The sequence below is a fragment of the Petaurus breviceps genome, unplaced genomic scaffold, assembly GCF_028583685.1.
Source record: "Petaurus breviceps papuanus isolate PSGF00001 unplaced genomic scaffold, PetGlider_PUasm1.0 189, whole genome shotgun sequence".
NCBI classification, from domain to species: Eukaryota; Metazoa; Chordata; class Mammalia; order Diprotodontia; family Petauridae; genus Petaurus; species Petaurus breviceps.
The window spans coordinates 651,806-670,475 of NW_027185809.1; the positions used below are offsets into that span (position 1 = coordinate 651,806).

Genomic DNA, 18,670 nt, shown 5'->3' on the forward strand with positions numbered 1-18,670 from the left:
TTCATACATTGCACAACAGCTCCAGGAGAAATCCCAGGAGCAGAACAAAGTTCTATACATAACGTTCTTTGACCTGACCAAAACCTTTGATACCATCAATCATGAAGGCTTGTGGAAAATTATGGCAAAATTTGGTTGCCCAGAGAAGTTCATTAATATTGAATGTCAGTTTCATGACAGCATGCTTGCATGGGTTCTGGATAATGGATGATGCTCTCGCACTTTCCCAGTCACCAGCTGGAGTGAAGGAAGGTTCTGTGCTTACTCCATGCTTTGTAGCATGATGTTTTCAATGGTGTTGTCAGATGCCTTCAATGAGGATGAAAATGGCACCAAGGTAAGCTACTGCACTGATGGTAAATTATTTACTTTGAAAAGACTACATGCAAAGACAAAATCAGAAGGAGAGTTAGTATTAACTTTTTGTTTGCAGATTATCATGCACTCAGTGCAGCCTCTGAGGCTAAGGTACAACAAAGCATGGATCAGTTCTTTGCTGTTTGTGCTAATTTTGTCCTAACCAAAGAAAACACACCAAAACAAGACCAAGAGAACATAGGTTTTCCATTTACCAGAACCACACCATCTATATGTGGAACCACCAGTTATAGCAAATGGAGAAATATTGAATGCTAAGGATAATTTCACTTACCTTAGAAATATACTTACCATGGAGATACACATAGATCATGAGGTTGATGCACACATCATCAAATTAGCCAGTTTGGGAGGCTCTGAAGGAAAATGTGGGAGAAAAGAAGTATTAGACTGTCTACCGAACTGAAGATCTATAGAACTGTTCTGCTGACCTCATTGGTGTATGTCTGTGAAATATGGACAGTCTACCAGTGCCATGCCAGGTAACTGAGTCCCTTGCACTTGAATTGTCTTAGGAAGATTCTGATGATCACCTGGCAAAAAAAGGTACCTGACACTGAACTGCCAAACGTTTAAACTGTACTGCAGAGAGCACAACTCCAGTGGGCTGGCCACGTTGTCTGACTGCCAAATATATGTTTGCCTAGAAGAGTATTTTATAGAGAACTCACAGCAAGGCAGGCGCTCACATAGCAGTCAGAAGAAGTGATACAAGCACACTCTTAAGGTCTCCCTGAAAAACTTTAGAATCAGTGTATGTTGTGTAAGACAGTGGCACAGGACTACCTAGCATGGCCCGCCTGCATCAAAGAAGGTGCGAAACAGAATTACAGTAACTTAAAAGAAACATGAGATGCACAAATTTACAGACATCTCCCCTCCAAATGTTCATGTGAACTATTTGTGCTGGACCTGCGGCAGAGCCTTCTGAGCTTCTGTTATTCTGATCAGCTACATTGTACCTTGACCCCAACGTAGTGATGTCACTTTGGTCCTTCCTCTTCAAGAATGAAGGACAGCAACCAACTAACCCCAACTGTATCTTGTGTGTGAGTAACTTTGTGCATTTGGCTTCCCCGTTAAAATGTGAGCTTTTGGAGGGCAAGAATCTTGTTTTCCCTTTCCCTTTGCATCCACAACACTTAGCATGTTGTTCAAAATATGGTAAGTGCATAATAAATTTTACTTTGAGAGGAGGAGGAGGAAATGACGGAGGTTAGGGATGAAATAGTCACCACCACCCCAAAAGAAAGAAAGAAAGAAAACATGTATTTTAAACATTTTGTTAAATATACAGGAGAAAATTCTAAAAATTACATGTTGTGCTTATATATTTTAAAAGACAAGCAAGCTATATTTTCATTAGACAGATTCAGGTTTCATGTACAGTTATCTTTTTCTGTCCTCTCTATATTACTTGAAGTTAGGAAGGCCTGAATTTAAATCCTTCCTCAAATACTTATTTACTATTTAACTGAGTAAGTTGCTTAATCACTCTCAGCTTAAGTTTTCTCGTCTGTAAAATGGAAATTATAATGCCACCTACTTCACAGGATTATTGCAAAGATCAAATGAGATAGTACATGTAAAGTGTTTTGTCAACTATAATAGCTATTATTATTATTACTATTAAAAAGAAAACTTCTACCTGACATATTCAAATAACTTGATGAAGCCAGGAAAACTAGAGATGGACAGGAGAACAAATGTTGGCACAGATTGTTCATTTCCCAGGCAAGCATTTCTGATATAAAGCCACAAGAAATAGTCCACAAATCTAGAAACTTAGGCAGCAGACACTTGATCTCCTTGCCAAAGAGAAATAGACAAGGACATCACCAGTTTAGAATGTAAAATTGTTTAAAATCTTATTATTGGAGCAGGTGGTGATAGCTCATGACACAGTGTTTTGCCACATGACAAGAAGTGGTACAGGGAAAAACAAATTTATATGAAGCCATCTCAAGTGCTTTTACAGGAAGGACAACAAATAAACAAAACAATGAAGATTTCACAGGTTCTTTTTAATAAGTTTTTTTCCTTCAGTGTTAGCAGAGCTATCACGTTTTTGAAGTTGATTGGGAAAGTTAAAATACCCCTAACAAAAACAAAGATATGTGGACAGCAGCAGGACTAGACCAGAGATGCACAGAAGAGGTCAGAGTTGGAAGTGAAATAATTGTGAATGCATTGAGGGATCAATTCTCAAGGTATCCAAATTTATATATACATTCAGGGTATCCTTAATGAAGGTATAGGAGAAAAGCAAGAAAGGAATATTGCAAATGGTAATCTATAGCAAATCACCAAATTGTCTGCAAGGTATAAAGAATACAAAATTCCATTGTGATTATTGTCTGTTAACTAATTTTAAAAACCGCTTTGAATAAGAAGAATAAAACATTGCTCTAAGATCCTCTAACAATAAAACATTTCCCTGCTTCTGCTGAAATCATATAAGGTTCTTCAGAAGATATGATAATAGAGATGACTTTGCTCATACTTCTTCCCCCATCATGGAACATAGATAGCCATCGTAGAGTCCAAATGGTCAAGATGGGCAGTGTTCCACCTGTGTTCTCTTACCTGTGCAAGTCTGACTGCTGTGGGGAAAGCTCCTTGAGAGCAGAAGCTAGGTCAGTTTTAGCTTTAACCCCAGCTCTTAGAGCAATGTCTAGCACATAGTAGGTGGCACTTAAAATTGTCTGTTGGTTGGTTGATAAGTTGATGGTAGAGGTTTCTTTTCAAGGATGACATGTTACTAGCATAAAGTCCTGAACTATTGCAAGGTCTCCTAAATTAGGTTCATAATCTTTCAAAAGAGTTTAACCTGACTGTACACTTAGGCAAAACCACACAGATGAAGAATGGCTATTGTCCAGACTGTTAGCCCCAGATTATTTTGCTACTTGGAAATGAAAATATGGTAGTCATGCAGAAGAGAGAGTTATTAAGAAATGATGAAATAGATTATTTCAAAGTGACATGGAAAGATGTCTGTGAAGTGATGTAGAATGCAATAATTAGAACCAGAAGGAACAATTTATATTATATCAGTATTATAAAAACAAACAGTTTTGAAGACTTTTATAAGCTGAGGAACAGTAAAATGAATAGAACCGGTAAAACAATTAAATAGTAACACTGTATATAGTATGCTGTATTTCACAAGAATCTTGCAAAGATAACTTTGTGACTTTGTAAACTGTGAGAACTATTATCAAAACAATGACTCTCCATAACTCCAGAGACTGAGGATGAAACATGCTATCCACCTTCGCAGAGAGGTGATAGATTTAGGGTACAGAACAAGACATGCACAAATATACATACATGGAAAAAAATGTATTTTGCTTGGCTTGTTTAAAAGGAATTTGGTTTTTTTTTCTTTTGTGCCCCCCATCAGGAATTTGTGATCCCCATTAGGAATTTATCCCCTATTTCCTCAGCAGACTGACAGTCTTTAACATATTCCCACTATGATAACACTTCTTTTTCTCTTTCCCCAGTGTGCCCTACCATTGGTTTCTCTTTCCAATTAATGCCTCATATATATTTATATATATAAATTCTTATTTTTCTTATTTTTTTGTGGTTATCAAATACCTTTTGTTATTATGTCATACCAGTTGTTTTCTCTGGTATCTGGTTTAGCATGTGTATCTGGGCCCTCTTCTCCCTTCATCTTCATTTTCAGTTGGAAGACTCTTAATGAGATCATTTGAGATTTGGGCAAATGTATTCTTGTTTCTTTTCATTAGATATACTTCCCTTCCAAACTAGAAGCTCCATTTTTTTTGTATCTTAAGACATCATCCAGAAATCTAAATCTTAATCTCTTATCATCTTCTTTAACTTGTAAGAAACTCCTTCTTAAGAGTATCCCTACCAGATCTAGAAAATGCAATAAACCAAATCTTGATAAGGAAATGCTGGAAAAAGTCACACTTTTCCAGCCCAGGTCAGCATAAGGAGACACACAGATTGTTTTTCAAGCATTGAAAATGAGACCTGAGGGGGCAACCAGGTGGCGCAGTAAGTAAGAGCGCTGGCCCCGGTATCGGGAGACCCGGGATCAGTTCTGGCCTCAGATACTTGGCACCCACACAAAATAACTGACCGTGTAACCTTGAGCAAGTCACTTAACCCTAATTGCTTTAAAAAAAAAGAAAATGAGGCCTGATAACAAGTTGCAGAGTATACTAGTGTTTGGGGAGAGGCTATGAATCATGGTGAGAAGATTTCCAGGTCTGGGACATCCTGAGATCTATCCCAAGGCACCACATGGGGATAGGTGTAAACTGGTAGTTTTGCTACCTGCTACCCAGTTCTAGGTTATAAGTCCAGGGTGGACTGACGAGGAGACTTGAACCCTTCTGCACCCCCCAGCAGAGAGAGGATTAAGTTCAGAAGCAAGCAGCAGCTGTGTGACTCAGACCTCAGAAGGAGAGTCAGGTATCATTTCCAGCTCAATTTGAAGCCTACAGAGGAATATTCAAGGCAGAAATCCCAGAACAAAGGAGAACCTGCAGTTCCATCACTAAAGCAGGAGAGTTTTCCATTGACTGACAGTGTCAGTCTTAACAGTATTAGTATACTGTTGCTCAAACCCAAACCCAAGTCCGAAACCTGCAGAGGCCAGACAAAGACAGGAAGGAGGTTGGAGAGTGGAACAATAGTCAGACTTTGCCCTGGTTCAGACCATTTGGGGAGCACTTTCAGGTCCCTAACCTGAGCTTTCCCTGAGATCCTGTAACAATACAATGTTCAGTACTCCAAGAAAGCAGCAATAGAACCATTCCCAGACCTTTCCTTCAGAGGTGCCAGACCTCAGTCCTAACATGATGTCCGAAGTCAGAAAGTAGTCTAGAACAATGAGCAAACAAACAAACAAACAAACAAAGAAGCCCACCATAAAAAGCTATTATTGTGACAGAGATGCTCAAAACACAAACCCAGAAGAAGAGAAACATCTACAAGCAAAGTCTTTCTTTTTTTTCTTTTTGGAGGAGGAAGGTAGGGCAATTGGGAGTAAGTGACTTACCCAAGGTTACAGGGCTAGGAAGTGTTAAGTGTCTGAGGCCAGATTTGAACTCAGGTCTTCCTGAATCCAGGGCTGGTGTTCTGTTTACTGCACCACCTATCCACCCCTACAGGCAAAGTCTTGAAGAAAAGCACGGCTTGGGCACAGATTCAGCTAGAATTCCTGAAAGAGATGAAGCCTAAGTTTAAAAAAATAAAGTTTAAAATGTTTGTCAGTGTAGTGAGAATGCTAGAGGAAAAAAAATTGAAAAGAAATGAGAACTATAGAAGAAAAAATTGGAAAGGAACTTAGCAAAGCAGTAAACTCCCTGAACATTAAAATGAACCAGATAGAAGGCAGTGACTCCACAAGACAACAAGAAATCAGAAAATAAAGTCAAAAAGACTGGGGAAAAAACACAGACGAGATTGTAAGTTATTTCAAGTCAAAAATAACTGACCTGGAAAACAGATTAAGAAGAAATTTAAGAATCACCAAAAAGACATCTCTAAAAAAAATCCTAGACATCCTATTTCAAGAAGTCATAAAAGAAAACTGTCTAGATCTCTTAGAACTAGAAGACAAGGTGGCGATAGAAACAGTTAACTCCTGAAAGAAGCCCCAAAATGAAAACTTCCAAGACCCTTATAGCCAAAATTGAGTTTGTTTCCAGTTCAAAGAAAAAACACATCTAGGGGTGGCTAGGTGACACAGTGAATAGAGCACTAACCCTGGAATCAGGAGGACCTGAGTTCAAATCCAGCCTCAGACACTTAACTCATAGTAGCTGTGTGACCTTGGGCAATTCACAACCCCAGTTGCCCTGCATTCCCCCCTCCTAAATGCGCAAAAAAAAACCCCACATCTTTGTCCAACTTTCATTTTACAAAAATGATTAAAATTTTAACTGTGCTTATTGTTATTAATTTTTACTGCTCAGATCTTCAGAATTCCTACTGATGCTTTGTAGTTCCTTTTGAGGGCACCATTCATTTGAATGTAAATTAGCAGACATGGGTGACTGTCCTCAGGTTTGTTGCAGGATACTCTCTATTACATCCCTGATGCATGTCTTAGGGAACCAGCACCCTTCCTAGCTGGTTATATGGTTATATCAGGTCAACCAATGACTTCACCTATGCCCCTTAGTCGACAGCTCACTGCCACCGCCTGTCTTTTCTCCCGGGAGCTGCTAGCAGGCGTCCTCACTGTCGATATCTTCAAATTTCATCGTCCGTCCACAAAGCGAGGGAAACTTGCGCTTCTTCAGACAATCCAGGTCCATCCTTGAATACGCTGCAGAGCTCCAGCTGCCCCCAACTGCATTTTGCCCTTCCTTGTCGGTCTTCCAGCTTCTGAACACCTGATCTCATTGATTTTATTGCTTTGGATTTCCTTCTGTTAACTTAGGATCTCCTTTTTAAAGTCTTAGTTTTAGACGTAGACGAGACCTCAGAGGTCATTTAGGCCAACACTTTTTACATTTTTACAGATTGGGAAGTGAAGACCCAGAAAGATTAGGTGATTTTTCCTAAAGCCCCACAGGGAGTAAATAGTAGAACCAGAGGTACAAAACCAGCACCCTTCCTATATCATGCTACCTCTTATTCTTTCCATTCTGCTAGGAAACATTTCATCCTCCTTGCTAAGATGAAGAAATGCAAAATTACCTTCTCCTATATCAAGGATACAAATTTGCATTTAGCTGACATGTAATTATTATTTTGTCTGTGGCACAATCTCAGAAGGTTAGTGAAACTGTTCCCCCAGCCTCCATAACTACTGAAATTGATATTCCTCTGTTGTGGTTCCCAACTATTCTGCTTATCATACCATGCACTTTTAATATTCTGTTCCTGAGTGACTCTTTTTAGAGTATTCATCCCTTCATTATATCACCTTATCTCCTACTAATGTTTATAAGAGAAGCTGAGAAAATGCTTAAATGACCAAGGGACTTTATGAAGTCTATATGGTAAGAGATGGAAGACAGAAGAATGTCATGGGTTAACTGTGGACTGTGAATAGTGAAAACTGGTTTAAAAAATTAGTTTCTGGGAACCCTGTCTAGTGAGTGGGAGTTGGAAAAACTGCATGGACCTAATCTGTCGTGTGTATGTGTGTACATGTCTTTACAGTTTGCCTCCTGAAAGGGTACTGCCTTACATGCCTCCTCTATCAAACCCTTTTTCCAAATGCCTTGTCTCTTTATTGTCTGTCTTAAAGAGTTACCCACATGTATGCCCCACTGTATTCACGACCATATATGCTAACCACACATTTGGGAAACAGAGCGTCTTCATGAAACAACTCACTTTTATTTACACAGTTCTTTTTCCTTCTCCAAAAGGTACCACTGAGTCTCATCAAACAAACATTTCAGGAAAATGTGGACAACTAGGCTTTTCACAAATGAGTGGGAAAAGTGGCAGTGTGGATTCTGATTTGCAGTTTTTAGGAGCAAATAACAGTCGTCAAGATAAAGGTATAAATACTCATTTGTTTTGTTGTCTGTTGTATTTAGAAGTATGTTTGAGGAGTGCTTATAATTTATTTGTGATACATAGTCTCCTCAGAATCTTCTTATAAATAAGAGAAACTTGACAACAGAACTCTGAATTATTTTTAGAAATAATTTTACATTTACTTAGAGCTATATGATACTTTTAGGAACCCTGATTCCAAATATGATGTAGATCTCTGTTGTGAAACAAACTATTTTAAATATTTCATCAAATAATCACAACACTGTTCTGGAAATCATTTTCCCAAACAGTCTAACATTTTGGGTTGCTCAGAGCTCTCCCAACCCAGAAGATAGTCCTAACCCTCAACAGACACCCCTTTCCAATATTAAGTTAGGTAGAATATGAGGGTATAGGTGTGGTGGTATTTGCCTGAAATGCCTGCTACTAAATGCCTGAGACTAAAGCTAGAAGATTGCTTGAAGTGAGCTGACTATCTGAGGTATAACAGAGCTAGAGCTATTCCAGTATCTGCATTAGTGTGACGAGCCTGGGGGCATTAGGGAAGATGAATTGGACATGGTTGGAAGTAGAGCAGGTAAAAGTTTCTATGTCAGTCAGCAATTGCATCAGGACTGTGAGTGTCTGCTATTTTTCCAGCCTGGACAGGATAAGGATACCAGCTCTCAGAACAACAAAAGACAAGAGGTATAGCCAAATAGTGTCTGAGGCAGTCAGATATCAGTGAGTTTGTGATTTATTGCCATTAGTAGTTTTGGTCCAGCTTTTGCCCTATTTGCAACATCAAAATTGAATATTTCCAGAAGCACTTTAATTTGGATTATATAGCAGGATTGAAATTTTGTGTTTTATATTTAAATGTGAGCAGCCTGGCACAAGATGTAAAAAACCTTACCAAATTTGCTTATGAGAAAATAACAGTCTCTTGAAATCGGATAGATTCACTCTGTGGTATATTGACATTTTAGCCTTCCCTTAAGGAACATTATATTTCCTACATACTTTTGTATGCATTAGCCATAATGAAACAGAGCAGTTCTACTGTTTGACTGCCAAATCCCATTAAAATGGTGCCACGGGACACCTTTGAACTCCTGCCTTAAGTATTTTAGAGTCTGTGAGCAAATGACATGATAAAGTATATAAAATCATAAGTGTAATGAAGTGGCTAGTGAATTGGACAAGAAATTAGGAAACACTAATTCTGGTTTTGATCCCTAAGCATATTTTGACATTTGGTCCATTTCTTTCTTTGGTTTTTTTGTTTGTTTTCATTTCACTTTTATTTGCACTCTAATGTCACATTTACTCCCATGCCATAAGCTTTTGTTTCTTCAGTTTCTTCTGGGATATCTTTTTATTTTGAGCAACCTCCTCTTCTGGTTTAGGAACAATTTGTTTCTTTTCAGTAAGTATCATCTCAATATGGCAAGGAGAACTCGTGTATGGGTTGATTCAACCATGAGCCCTGTAAGTACGCTGTCGCATTTTGGGAGCCTTATTAACCTGGATATGCTCAATGACAAGGGAATCCACATCCAAATCCTTCAGTTCTGCATTTCTCTCTGCATTTTTAAGCATATGCAGCAAGAATTCAGCACTCTTTTTGGGCCACTGACCCTGTGTTCAACCCCATTGCTTAGCCTGGGCACCCCTGAAAACTCCACCATCATATCAACAGAAGGGAACACACTGTTTCTTCAACGTGACATCTTTTGAATACTTGGTAGCTTTTTGGATATGCATGCCCTTGATAGCTTGGGCTGTTTCACGGGTACTCTTGAAGTGGACCCGGAGATTTGAACCCCTTGACTTGTATGATGTTGTGGGGTTCTCTGGATCAAGAGAGTACCTCGCCATTTTAAATGATTACCTAGGACGGCCCAAGGGAAGAGACTTGGTCAATTTCTTAAGGATACCTACACCTTTAAAAATATGGACTCTTGGGGCAGTCAGGTAGCACAGCGAGTAAGAGCACTGGCTCCAGTGTCGGGATGACCTGGGGATCAAATGTGGGCTCAGACACTTAGCACCCACCCAGAAACACCTGGCCGTGTAACCTTGAGCAAGTTACTTAACCCCAATTGCTTAGGGGCGGCCAGGTGGCTCAGCGAGTAAGAGCACTGGCTCCAGTGTTGGGATGACCTGGGGCTCCAATCCAGGCTCAGATACTCAGCACCACACCCAGAAATCACTGGCCGGGTAACCTTGAGCAAGTTTCTTAACCCCGATTGCTTTAAAAAAAAAAAAATGGACTATTGCAGGACCTGGCCCTGCCTAAATTAAGAATAAATGAGACAAAAATATATTAAAAATTTTGAGTTCCCCCAGAAGAAAGCAGTTCTTTAAGTCACACATGTTTAAATATTTTTTTTCTTTTCTAAATTTTTTAAATTAACAACCAGAATTTAAAAAAACAAAACAAAAACAACAGGGGAAAAAAACACCTCGAAGTTGTAACAGCAAAAAGCTAAAACTGCTGCTGAGGGCTTTTGTCTGTATCTGGGATACATGTCCCCCTCATCAGGGGACAAAACCCAGGAAGGTGCCTGTCTGTATACATGAGGGTGTGTAAATGACCAAGAAGTATCAGAGGTGGGAATCATCAACAGCAGAAGGCAGCAAAACCTTCTCATCAGGCAATGCCAAATCTCTCTGCTCTTTTCCTCTTCTTTGCCTCTGTGTCCTCTGTTGTTCCAGTGCCAGCTGAGCTTGTGACAATCCCAAATCGCTCCTTCTTCTTTTTCAGCTTGTCATCATCCTCACTCTTCTTGGAGACTGAGGAGACATTCAAACCAAATCTTTGAGTCCTTTCCTTTAATTTATCCATGTTTACCACAGGTTTGGTGTCTGATGATAACCCTTTTGCTGAAACTGAAGAAATGCCAAATCGAGCTGCACGGGCAGCTTTCTTGCTCTCCAAGCTCACAGGTACATTGAATCGCTCAGCTCGTTTCTGCATCCTCTCAGTCTGTGGTATTTCAGATGTGATTTTCTCTACCTTCTTCTCTGCTGCCACATCAGCAGTTTTCTCTGGAGGTTCTTCCTCTTTGACAGGTATTTCTACTGGCTTTGGTTCTTCTTCCTCTGTTTCATCTCCTAGAACGTCTTCTTCATTGGCCTCCTCTTCAGCGGGCTCTTCAAGATAAGCCTGGAGTCTATTGATGAGATCTGGCTTAATTCCTTTGGTTTCCAGGCCCCGAGCAAGACATTCTTGCTTTAGCTCAGCAAGCTTCAGGTTGTGAAGCTCCACCGTCTCCGCCGCCATCTTCTCACTCCCATGTTAAAATTTGAAATGACAAAATATAGAATAATTTTTGGTACTTAAATACTTAAGAACCTCCGATTTCTTTAGTATGGATGTTAGTACAGATTGTAGATCATCTTTAAGAATTGATATGGGTGAGAAATTCATCAGTGGACAAGGTCATGATGAATTTTTCCAGACTTAACTAAATTGGTCTTAGCTGTAATGGATGTGTAGTCTTGCTTGGCCATTACTTGAAGTCTTTCCAGCTTGATAGGACTTTCCAAGGCTTTCACCATACTGGAGTAGTCTTCATTTACCCAGGGAATGCAGTGAGTCATTGGAAGAAGACTAAAGTGCCAATTATAGGAAATTATTAATAAATGATAAAGAGGGAAAGTAAGTGTTTGCCTTAGATAAGTATATATAAATAATATATTCTCTTTTATCTTATACAGTGTGTGCAAGCCTAAATTTTGGCAGTAAAACTCAACAAACATTTGGTAGTCCTGCAGAGTATACTTTATCATATCCTAGTCCCAATACAAGCCAGGGAGCTCTCATCCTTCCATCCTATCCACTCTCATCACCTCGAACCAGTCCAAAACACACATCACCTCTTAATGGATCTCCAAAGAAGTCTCAAGATAATTCTGTTAACTTCTCAAATTCCTGGCCTCTTAAGAGCTTTGAAGGGCTACCGAAGCCAAGTCCACAGAAAAAGATCTTCAGTCAAAAATCAGTGGATGCTTCAGGTAAATATATGAAAAAAAATTAATATTCTGTTTGGGATTTTTTTGTAGGTTTGAATTCAACTTGGATTTAACATGAATTCAGTAAATTGAAACATTTGTCTTAGTATTCTGGGAATAAAAACTATATAACTTATTGGTGCTGTAATGTACAAGTCATTAGATTCCAATTTTTTCCCCTTAAAATATTTACACTAACCTTTCATTTGTTGCCCAGAATCTTATCAATAAACAGTTATTTATAGAATTTCATATTGAACAGCACGTCATTTAGACAGCCAGCATCACAAAGGGATTTCTTGTGTTTAATATCAGTTCTATTATATCATTTTTTCAATATCCCACCCAATGTCTTGAACAGGTTAAACATTCCTCAAGAGAGTGTTTACTAATTTTGTTTATTTTGAACACTGAAAATTCTTTCTTCTCATCAAATATACCTTGTTCTTGAATAATATTCATGTATATATATCAACCAGCAAAAGATTACTTTTTGTTTTAATTTTACTTAAGGGAAAATCTATCACTTTTATTGTATTTGATGGAAAAATGTGATTTTTGTTTAAAAATACTGTGCTCTAGGCTCTTATGCACTGTAATTCTCTGTTTATGTCCATTTTGTAAAATAATAAAATATCTGTTTTATGCAGGAGAAAATTCACAAGAAAAACCTTCTCCAATACAACTTAAACCTGCATTAGTGAGATCACCATCTTCCCGGAGAGGCCTAAATGGAACAAAACCAGTTCCACCAATTCCACGGGGTATAAGCCTATTGCCTGATAAAGTAGATTTTATCACTGTGGAAAATGAAAAAAAAGATCACATTTGGAGGAATGAAAAAGACAATCTGGGAATTGATCTTTCTGAATTAAATGTCAGAGATAAGGAATCAGATCAGGAAGAGGTTAGACCTAAATGTTACTTTTCAAATATCTGCTGTTGTTTTCTTTATAATTTGGTTATTATAAATTACTTTAGAATAATAACAATAGAACTGTCGTTTTTTGCCATAAAATTGACTAATAGGTAAGATAGCAAGAATCAGTACAATACTTTGACTTCGAATCAAGTTCATGGTTCCATAGGTACCACATTTATATTTAATTACTTAACATCGATGTATTTTGACAGTGATTACCCAGCATTTTATTTTATTTTTTTTACCTAGCATTTTAAAATGAAAATATATTACTATGCATTTTCAAATGATATTAATTCTGCTCCTTTTTAAAAGAATGAAAATTTAAATATTAATGTGTAGAGCTAATTTACAAAGCACTGATATTAAAAATAAATAAAACAATTAGTTTGCCAAGTGAATGCTTAGGAAAAAACCCCCAGTGCCATTTTTCCCTAGTTTAGATGTGGCAAGAGAAGATAATATCTACATGTCATAGTCATAAAAGTAAAGAAACTTACAATACGTGATAATTTTGTTTCATTTAATATGAAATTTCTACCATAGAAGCACCCTAAAAATTAAATGGAAAAAACAAACAATTGAACCGTATATTCTTTTGACTCAGTTTACTGTCTTAACATGTTTAGCCTAAGTATCATTGCCCTCATTCTTGGCTGTTCTCTTCGTAGGCTTAGTAGTTAAAGATGCATTTTGTTTTCTTTGGTGCAAACTGAATTTGGGGAGAACTGTGTATTTTATGGCCAGGACTGTATTTAAACTGTCATAGAAGAAAAGACTAATAGGTTTTACACAAAGCACTTTGCTTGGTGGTGGGGATACAAGGATGATAACAACATGGTTCTTTAAAAATAATTTATTTTTCTTTAATTAAAAATTATAATTAATTTGTAGAAATGCTCCTTATGTATATAAATAAAACTACATATAACTAGTTTTCAAAGCATAATTCTTTACTTTTCCCAAGGTCCTGTCCTGAAATGTTTATCTGCCAAGATTCTATCTTTAGCCATTACCTAAATTTTTAAACGGTCAAAGTTTAGGTTAGTGACAGCTTTTTCAGGCAACACAGCATATTGGATGGAGACCTCTGACATACTAGGTGACTTTAGACAAGTCACTTAACCTCTCAATGATCTAAGCAGTCTCTTAACACCATAAATTGCAGAAAAGTTGCTTACCTGAGTTGGTAGAGGCAGTTTCCTCACTGGGGAGTTCCCTTTTCCAGGAAAATTATAGGAAATTATATGTCCCCATCCCTATATCTGTGTTGTATTGTTTTATTAAGGAAGTTTTTAGTTTTCTGTATTTCTGTTAGAGCCACATTAGCACAATAGCCTGATACTAACGATTATTGGCTTCCACTTTGTTAACTGTGAGAAATTAAAGGGTTTTAACTTCCCTTTTCCTTGACCTCCTGCACATGACTATAAAGCTTTCTGCACATTACATTGTTGTTTTGATGTGTTAACTCCCATTTCCCATCCTCTTCAAGAAATATTTGGTATCTAATTGCTTAATAGTTGCTAGACCCTAAAAATGAGACCCTTATTGCTAATAATGGTGCAGTGTGCATAAGGTTCACAGTTTTTTCAGTAGCATCATGCAAGCATATTAACAAACCTTGGGGCAACTAGGTGGCACAGTGAATAAGTCCTGGAGTCAGGAGGACCTGAGTTCAAATCCATCCTCAGACACTTAACATTTAGTAGCCGTTGTGACCTTGGGCAAGTCAACCCCAATTGCCCTGCCTTCCCCCTCCAAAACAAAGCAAAAAACAAAAAACTTACTGTAAAGTTGTTCGTTACAATGTCTCCCAGATCACTTCTCCTCTATAATAATTGTTCATATAAAATTAACTTCTCTTTTTGCTCTACTGTTTTCCTAACCCTAATATAATGTTTTCACAGAAAAAATTAATGACTTGGGGTATGGCTGTTAAAAAAGAAAAGTTAAATCAACCTATAAATTTAATTCTTTTCAACATTTTTTAGATGCAGAGCTCTCTTAGATCTCTTCGTAATAGTGCAGCTAAGAAAAGGGCAAAACTGAGTGGCAGTACTTCTGATCTTGAAAGCCCTGATTCTGCAATTAAACTTGACTTGAATATGGACTCCCCATCCCGGTCATCATCTCCAAACATCAGCTCATACAGTGAAAGTGGAGTTTACAGCCAAGAGTCCTTGACTTCTTCTCTATCAACAACTCCCCAGGGAAAGAGAATAATGTGTGTTTTGGGCCTTTTAACAAGTATATGCTTATACTTATATTAATTCTATGCATTGTTGATGTATCATACTGATGTACTTTATAATATAAACTAGCTTTAGAATTAATATTTATAAGTTTGTTTCATTTTTTGCCATATTAGGTTTTAACTTCCCTTTCCTAGACTATCACATCTGTTCCTGCCTTCAAGTTACTAATACTAATGACCCTATTTCAGCTTGTTCAGCTTCCTCTCATCTTCTGGAGGCACAGATTCATACTTCTTAGACTACTAGTAAGATCTAGTCTTACCATTGACAACTGAGTCTTGCTACCACTTAGTTCCTACCACTCAGTTTTCCAAATTGGATATGAGGTACAGTCCTCTGAAGAGTATCCTTATAGCAAGAATTAATTTAATTCAATTGGACTTAAAGTCACCTGGCCATCCTCGTAGCCACAGAAAAATTATTCATGCAGTTCATGGTGACCGTTTTGTTCTTACTAGAGAGCTGTTAGAACTCCAGCAACTCTACAACAAAAGTCCTATGCTAGACCTTTGAGTTTGTCTGTATTTCTGTATATTGTTATTGGGAGTTTTTACTCCTCACTTTCCTGTGAAGTTCCATAAACAGAACATTTAATACACAAAAGAACTGATCATTGCTATTTTAACTTTGCCCTATCTCTCTAGTAAGTGAATGTCATCTCTTAGGTGTAGAGCAAAGAACACTAGCTTAATATACAGAAAGCCTAGGCTCTGATCCTGGCTCTGCCACTCTGTGTAACTTGACTTCTCTGGACTTCACTTTTCTCATCTGTAAAAGGAGATTGGAATATATGATCTCTAAGATTCTTAGATCACAATTTTGTGATCCCAACAGTTAAATATTTAAAATAAAGTTAAATCTGTAATGGTTTAAGTGAAGCCTATCTAAAACTTGTTAGTTACGTAATCCAAACAAAAAAAATGGAAATCTTGTTTGAAAAGTAAGACCAATATCGTTGTGATGCTTGAATCACTAAATCTAAGAGACTTATTTTCTATACCCTGTTGTGAGAAGTTTGTCTCCTCAAATGATAACCTATATATTCCAGTCTTAAAATGTTCTGCTACTAAATTTTTTTCTTACTCAAAATTCTTTTGTTCTGGTTTATATGCCAAACCAGAGTAATAAAATGCATGATCAAAACAGAATTTTTAGGTCAAAGGATTTTTCCTTGTTTTTCCTAAAAGTTAATTATATTAAGTAATTGTGAAATGTAGTATCATATAGAGCTGGAAGAGACCCTAGAAATCTGTTCATCAGCAAGCATTCATTAAGCACAAATCATCATGGTAGACTTTGGGGATACTCATATAAAGAATGAAAAAATCCTTATTAGAATATATGGTTCCACCCCTTATTTTTCTGGAGAAAAAACATGTTCGGGAGGGAGGAAATGAATTTTCCAAGGTCTGTCATTTAAGTAAATATCTGAATAGGGACTTAAGCAAGATGCTGATACCAAATCCAGCACTTTTTCTGTTATTCCATGATAGAATGTCATGCAAGCACTCTGGAACACAGAGTATTACACAGATTTGAAATCTGTCATTTTGTGTAGCAATACTGGTCTATCAGACAGTAGAGGCTAATGTTAGATTGTTTAGAGAATACTTTAAGTACCCATCCTGTCAGTAAGGTCTCAGAATGCTTTTAAGACTACCAAAAAAACCCAAATTTGACTTTTTAATACCTGTAGAAACTGAAGACATTACCCAGCTGATAAATGATAAAAGATGGATATGAATAGTTTTCAGAGGAAGAAATCAAAGCCATAGTAGCCTTATTAAAAAATATTCTAAACCACTAATAATTAGAGAAAGCAAATTAAAACAACTCTGAGGTACCACTTCATACTCATCAGATTGAATAAAATTACCAAAAAGGAAAATGACATACTGGTAGGGCTGTGGGAAAACAGAATTGGTGGTGATGCTATGAACTAAGCATTCTGAAAAGCAATTTAAAACTATGCCCAAAGAATATTAAACTATACCTACCCTTTTGTCCAGAAATACTACTACTAGGTATGAGTAAGAAAACCCATATGTACAAAAATTTTAATAGCCACTCTTTTAGTCGTGACAAAGAATTAAAGACTTGAGGTGATGCCATCAATTGTGGAATGACTGAACAAGTTACAGTGTATGTATGTCATGAAATACTATTGTGCTATAAGAAATTACTAAGGGTATATAGTTTCAGAAAAACCTAGGAAGGCTCATCAAATGGTGCAAAGTAAGATGAGCAGATCAAGGAGAACAATCTACATAGTAACCTTATTATTGTGAAAATAAACATCTTAGAAAGACTGAGTAATTCTGATCAACACAATGACCAACCACAATTCCCGAGCACTCATGATTAAACATGCTATGAACCTCTAAATAGAGAGCTGATGAACTCGGTAGTGTATTTTTTTTTTTTGGTATTTCACTAAATGCAGGAATTTTTTTTGTATGACTATACATATTTGTAAGGGGTTTTGATTTTCTTGCCTTCTGAGGATTGGAAGAAAGGGTAAGAATTTGGAAATAAAAATAAATTTGTATTTTAAAAAATTAAAGAAGGCAAGAAAGAGTAACGTGTCGCTTCTGAGGAGTTTTTCAAGTTACAAATAGTGCTAGAGGGCAGCAAACTCTAATAGTAGAAAGGAAAAAAAAGGAAAGAAATACAGACTTTTCCATCCCAAATATATTTATACATATAGGTATATATGTGAACATTTCTGAATAATTAACTCAGACTTTTTTTTAAAGATTTCATATTAATAATAACAACAAATACTCCATTTTTGTAATTATCAGTGCCTACTAAGATCTGTTTCATATTATCAACTGTCAGATATTTATAGTGTGACTAATATATACTGGATCAAAGTCATTCTCTTAAAATTCCAAATTAATACTCACCATGATTTTCTTTCTTGATGAAATAAGAAACATGTAATTCTGATGCCAGGAAAAGAAAGCAAAAAAATGACCTAAAATTAATTCTGTCTTTTCTTCTAAGGATGAAAACTTTATAATTTACATTGCTTGCTGATTCCTGTATTTATAATGTAATTAATTCTTAATTATTCAAGCTAGTGCAGGGATATAGATAAATACAGTGGGTAGCTGGTGATAATTCTATTTTGTGATGTGCTATTTTGGATCCAATGTTTGGATCCTCCCATAAGTTCTTCAGAAGGAATTGGAAAGTTCTAGTTTGTCATACACACACAATTGCACATATATGCATATACTTTTGAATAAATCCATTTGAATAGAATGAGTAGACTCAGTAGTGAACTGGCAACTTTTATAAAAGGATTTTTATACTTGATTTTTCATGTCTTACTCATAGTTTCACGAAGAATAGTGATGTGCTAAATATTTTCCACATATTTAATATTCTTTACTTTTGTATTATTTTAGGGCAGACATCTTTCCTACATTTGGATCCAAACCTTATTCAACAAGACTCTCCTCTGCAAAAAATAAGAATTCTCATGTAGTGGAACAGAGCTCCAATTCAGGTATTCAAAGTTATATTATTATAAACAAATAAAATGTCAAACAGAAGCAAGAAACTTCCTCATTAGAGGAGAAGGTGAAATTTTACA

General features: G+C 36.8%; 1 protein-coding gene and 1 pseudogene across 3 annotated transcripts in view; one reads left to right on the plus strand and one right to left on the minus strand.

Annotated features, from left to right (window-relative positions):
- TOGARAM1 (TOG array regulator of axonemal microtubules 1) overlaps positions 1-18,670 on the plus strand; it is a 111,186-nt gene that overhangs the window by 35,795 nt on the left and 56,721 nt on the right. For all 3 annotated transcript variants that reach the window (XM_069091768.1, XM_069091767.1, XM_069091769.1), the window contains exons 3-7: positions 7,752-7,886; positions 11,593-11,889; positions 12,537-12,793; positions 14,803-15,035; positions 18,483-18,583. In XM_069091768.1, the coding sequence (XP_068947869.1) occupies positions 7,752-7,886; positions 11,593-11,889; positions 12,537-12,793; positions 14,803-15,035; positions 18,483-18,583 (1,023 nt within the window). The remainder of the gene's footprint in view (positions 1-7,751; positions 7,887-11,592; positions 11,890-12,536; positions 12,794-14,802; positions 15,036-18,482; positions 18,584-18,670) is intronic.
- Positions 10,319-11,158, minus strand: LOC138164182 (SAP domain-containing ribonucleoprotein pseudogene; annotated as a pseudogene).